Source organism: Pundamilia nyererei, unplaced genomic scaffold (assembly GCF_000239375.1).
Source record: "Pundamilia nyererei isolate P.nyererei 1_Seehausen unplaced genomic scaffold, PunNye1.0 scaffold00242, whole genome shotgun sequence".
Taxonomy (NCBI): Eukaryota; Metazoa; Chordata; class Actinopteri; order Cichliformes; family Cichlidae; genus Pundamilia; species Pundamilia nyererei.
Genome location: NW_005187643.1, coordinates 721,022 through 726,741, shown reverse-complemented (window position 1 = coordinate 726,741; position 5,720 = coordinate 721,022). Strand labels below are relative to the sequence as shown.

General features: G+C 38.8%; 1 protein-coding gene across 2 annotated transcripts in view; it reads right to left on the bottom strand.

Moving 5' to 3' along the window:
* The window catches only part of znf384a (zinc finger protein 384 a), a 15,400-nt gene extending 11,466 nt beyond the window's left edge, over nucleotides 1-3,934 (bottom strand). For both annotated transcript variants that reach the window (XM_005749358.1, XM_005749359.1), the window contains exons 1-3: nucleotides 3,761-3,934; nucleotides 1,234-1,301; nucleotides 120-447 (exon numbers count right to left, since the gene is read on the bottom strand). In XM_005749358.1, the coding sequence (XP_005749415.1) occupies nucleotides 120-447; nucleotides 1,234-1,296 (391 nt within the window). In that variant the 5' untranslated portion in view covers nucleotides 1,297-1,301; nucleotides 3,761-3,934. The remainder of the gene's footprint in view (nucleotides 1-119; nucleotides 448-1,233; nucleotides 1,302-3,760) is intronic.
* Nucleotides 3,935-5,720: the final 1,786 nt, after the last annotated feature.

Here is a 5,720-nt window from a genome sequence, read left to right as displayed (position 1 = left end):
TTTTTTTAATAGACCTTTTCAGAGAATTTTTCTTTCACAATTTGCAAAATAAGAAAAAAGACAAACTGGAAAATCATCTACGACTCAGGTTGGTGAAAACATCCGAGCTGCTCACTCACCTGCAGTCATGATACCCGTGGAGGGAACAGGCACAACGGTGACGTTCTGGGAAGTGTGCGACTGGTGCAGGTGTGCCCCCACCGCACTCAGGGGTCCGCTATTGCTGTTTCCACCACCACCCCCTCCTACATTGCCTCCGCCTCCTTCCTGTTTAGGGATCACACGTACCCCAGCCGCTCCATCCACTGAGCTGGGGATGGCGAGTACGGCTGTGGGGTAGTGGGGGGAGGAAGTGGAAGACGCAGAAGAGTGAGGAAAGGAGGGCGCACTGGCCTTCTCTGGACCTAGTTGCTCCTTCGCCTTGTTCAGGAACATGGCGTTCTCAATCTAGACAGAAGTGGGGAGTGGAGAGAGGAAAGAAGGAAGGGTGTAGGAATTAGGGGGCAAAGGAGTGTGATACAGTAAGGGTGAAATGTTTCATGACGGTGGAAGGAAAAGGATATGAAATGAAGGAAGAAAGGGAAGGAGAAAGGAGACTTGCCAGAGATGAAGAAGGCAGATTGAAAGAGGAAATAGGATGAGGGTGTTTGGAAGAAGTTGAAAAAGAAATAAAAATACAAAAGACAGGAAGAAAGAGAAAGATGTGAAGAAGAGTCATATGTTTATGCGGGAAAAAAACAGGATGACCCAGAGATGACACAAGCAGAGTGGCGATAAACGTAGTGTGTGTCATGAAAGGAAAATGGAGAACAAATGAGACAGAAAATGAGAGGTTAACGACAGTAAAAACAGAAGGAATTAAAGAAGAATAAAGGAGGAAGGAATGGGAAGATTGGGGAGAGTGAAGGGTAGGAGTTAATGGGTTAGATAAGAGCAGACAGAGGAAGAGGAAGAAACAATGGAAGAGAAGAGAAAACGAAGGCATGGTGAGATGCAAATAAAGCAAATGAAAACAGGAACAGAAGATTGAAAAGATGAGAGAGGAGAGGGACAGGAGTGATCATGTGAACCCATCAATAAGTCAAATAACTTCATCAACGTTGCCAGCATTATTTAGTGGTGTTAAAAACAACATGTTCAGGTTGTGAAGTGCTTCTGGGTATTTTTTCCAACAGCACAGACCACTATACCATGTGTAATTCAAGACAATTCCAACAATAAGGTTGTGTCTACCTGTCCTTGTACAGTGGGGACGGGAGACCAAAAGTATGATGAGTTGAAATGGGAATCGTCCATTATTTCTGTAATTAAAAAGCAACACACTTAGAAAACACCTGTCCTGCTCCTCCTTTTTTAGTTTCTTTTCTTTTAAATGAGACCATGCATGGCTGTATTTCAGTCATCTTAGTCTGGTTCCTTTCTTTCTCCTCCACACGCTGACACACCGAACACGTCGGTTTCAGGATCAGCATGCAGCACTAAGACTAAATTTAGTCCACTAAATCGAGCCACTTTTCTACACAGCTAACCTTTGTTTTTAGGGATACCAATCAAAATGTCTGTGACAAATCTGAGCAGTTTAAGCTTACTCTGTTGTGGCTATTTCTTGAAATAATTAAGATTTGTACAGAGGAGGATGTGAAAGGAATCAGGCAAAAATGGTCAATCCCAGAAGGGATGGAAATCAAAAACCTCTGTCTAGACCAGTGGTTCCAAATGCTGTGTCAAAGCATACTGATGTACCCTCTCAGCCCAGTAAACATTATAACTGAAACTGCACAAAAACATAGTAATTGAGATTTAATTTTCTCTATTATTCCACATTAAATACCCTTGGTTTTACAAAAAAGAACTGACAGGCAAGACGATAACATTTAAGAGGAGATAACACTGATCTCTTTACTGTGTGGAATAAGTCAAACAAACTACCTAAAGAAACAAAAACTGTTATTAGAAATTACTTAAAAAACTGTCTGCAATTTGATGCGAGGAGATAAAAAATGCTAAAACTGTACCTGCAAACTAAAAATTCCCTTCCTGAAGAAACACCGCCCCCTGTTAAAGAGCTTGGGATCTCAACCATATGCAGTGGGAACATTTTTTTGAATGTATGGAAGTGCCTGGTATGGCTATGGATCGCTGTTACATGCTTGCTGCAAAGCAACATACACATGCTCAAAAGCACCATTGTCACTGACCTCCTTCCAGATAACCTGTTTTCTGCAAACATAAATACAGGTCTTGAATTTGTCTTGCTTTTTACTTTTCTTTGACCACATAAAGTTTGAGAACCACTGGTGTAGAGGGCAGCAGAAGCAAGAATTAAGAAAACACTAATGATAATTAGTTTTTGAGAATTTAATGATTGTCTGTAACACAGCACATGCACTTGTTTACTACTCCCTAACACAGCATGAACAAATTGCACAATCTTAGAGTGCGTGTTTTATCAGCAGCATGTCAGTGAGGCTAGTTTTGCAACAAAATTGGATGTGGGTGCACCATTAGGTGAAAGTAACACCCTCTTCAAGAGTGCACACAGCTTCTTGACAGTTGAAAAAAACCCAAAATAAAAACCCACTGTCAATCTCATGAGTAATCAACCTGTAATCTTCCGTTTCCTGATTATGTCCCACTAACAGAGGCAAAGAAGGAAGTTTCATTGTTCTATGTTGGCATGCATTTGCACTTTTATTTTAGCTTTCTGAAACATTTTGAGACCGTGAATGCCATGCATAATCCTGCTCACATACCATTAAAAGCATGCAAGTAATTACATGTTAGTAAAGCCCAACTGCCATTTAATAATTTATAACAACTGATATTCAGTAAGCCCCGCAAAGGAGTATGAGAGGCCCATAAAAAAAAATCACAATAACAATTGAGGTAACGCCATATTTCATGCAAAACATTTGCAATGCATAACTCATGAAATGTTTTGCATTGTTTTTCATGAGCCTCCTCTCCCCTCTGCAACTGCAAGGTCTATAAATAAATGAAAAGAAATGCTTTCAATGCAATTTAATCATTTTCCCTGATTCTGCAGCAAAGCATCAGATGCAAGGGGCCGTTATTAGTGCAGTACAAAGTCAATGTTTCAGTGTTCTGAGAGACATTTGTTTCTTCCCCCCCTCTCTTTTTCTTTTGGACGAGAGGGTGCAAGCTGCCTCCAAAAACTGTGGCATGGCTAGCGCCGAGCTAACGTTAGCTGTGCTTTATGAATTATTGCAAAAACAAATTTGCCACAAATCGTTTAAGTCAGGGTGCTTTTTTGGAACTGAGTCTGGACAGATGTGTTAAACTGCACCCAACCAGCTGACAAGAGCGTAATAACATATCTGGGTTATGCACAAACATGGCTAACGTTAGCTGACAAACGCAACAAGACGAGAGGAGCTAGCTAACTTGCCTCCATTAATTTTCTCCTTTTGTTCGCTGGCTTGCTCTAGCTACAAGGAGGCCTGTATATTCAATATGCTTAACTAGCCCGCCGCTTAGTAAACACAAACATCCGTGCTCTCCCTACGCCTCCATTCCTCACTCCCTGCTCATCTCGCTGAGAGAAAATAAAAAAAGAGAAAAAAAAAGTCTCGAATAAAAAAAAAAAAAAACGAAGACAGGAAAAAAAAACGTCGACGCCGTTGCCTCTGTAGGAGACGCAGCTTCATGCAGACTTCCGGCGGTTGGGACGACGGTGCTCTCAGACACACTGAAAAAAACACTTAATTAACAACCGACTAATAAGTCCTGCGTTAATTACCGGTGAACTCGACTCCCCTTCAACCCCCCCGGAGCTTCCTCGGGTCGGGACAGTTGGAAAACTTTGTCCAAATCCGCCCCTCAAACCCCTCAGATATGCCTTTTTTTTCTTCGTTTTTTCCTTTTTTTCCCTCCAGCTCTTCTCCGAGGAGTCAAGGCAGGCTGAGTTAAACAGCTTCCGGCCACACTCTTCAAAATAAAATCAAAGCGCGATTCTTTTAAAGTATATTTCTTTGTGTATTGCGTTTGATTAAAAGCGTAATAATCGATGTTAACACAATTAACTAAAACTAAACTAAAAGTAGGTGTAAAATATGACATTTTATGCACCGAAATAAAATGATTATTAATTATTTTTTTAATTAAAAAACGAATTTAAAAAAATAGTGTTTAATTACAAAACCAGCAAAAAAGTATGTTTATAATTTTATCAAAAACAGCCTAATGAGGTTTTGGTGCTACATGACTTAGAGTCAATTGTCTTCAAAAATAGCTGTTTTGTATAAGAATATTTATTCAGAAACTATATCATTATTAACCACAAATAATGCCGAAAACTAATAAAACTGAAGTAAAACCAAACATACAAAAAACAAATACAATTTAAATCTAATCGACCGAAATCCACTCTGAAAACTCAGTGAAACTTAAGTGACCTGAAAACAAACGCCATATAATGTAAAAAAAAAAGAAAAAAAGGGGTTCCGGTAGGAAAACCTTCTATACACAAGTCAAATAATATAAAACAAAAAAAAAACAAAAAACTAATAATTGTGCAATAACTAACAGCCATTTACCCATATGTTTGCTCCTCTGAGAGTTTTGAATTAGACTTCCTGTACTGGTTTGGCGTTTTACCAGCTAACTTGACACACCTGCCAGCGTCTATGCAGTATCTTCCGGTGTATTAATTATCCAGTCAGTGAGGACGTCGTATCAGTTTCTATGTATATTTCATTTCTGAATTAGCTGAATGGTTTTCTCATTTTGTACAACAGCTCTCAGGTTATGCGGACATGTGAGGCTATTAAAAGGTAATGAATGCTTGTACTTATAATATCCACGTCACTATAATTATTATCGCCCATTTAGCTTTAACTATGTCCATCATATAAGATGGACCTAAGCTACTTTTGTCAGCATTTATAATGCAAGGAAAGAACTCTAGTGTTTGTTGCAAGTTTAATTCCTGGTGCAACATCAGCAATTCGTTCTTGGGAAAAGCACCACGTACCATGAGCATTTTATTGAAAGATCAATGACAATAAAATGATGATGAAAACGTTTATTGGGATCCCCTTATGCATGTGAAAATTGTTTATTATGCAGTGACAATTCAAGACCTCACAGATGGAAAAAAAAATAAAAACTGAAAAAAAGAAGCTAAAATCAGATGTGTAAACAGGTGAGTGAAGAAAGACAGCAGTGGAACATTTGATAGCTACAATAAATCTTTTTTCACAAACAGTAAAGATTTAAGTCGTTTCCCCTTTTGCATTTAAATGACAAGGATTTTGTGTATAGAAGAGCAGAACGACATTTTCCTAAAGTACACGGAAGAAAAATAAAAAGCAAACATCCACTTTGGTCAAACTTCACAAATGCAACACAACAGGGTCTGAAACATTACAGAAAACTAATAAACTGCCTAAAATACATTTATAATGAATTAGTCAAGCTGTTAGTGGTGATGCAAACAGTGCTCTACACTGATACTGTATCAAATATAAACTGTATAAACACATACACATACATATATATCCATATTTAGTGCTGATCCAGTAACGAAAGCACACTTCCATTTCTATAGCTGGGTAATCTCCTACTTTGGTAACTCCACAGTGAAGCTGCACACGCCTACTGTGTCCTGACTTCAAACATATGCATTTGCAATATTACTTTACAGTGTAAGAGTGACAGGTGTTGATGCATGCATAATAACAGTAGCACTCATATATGAA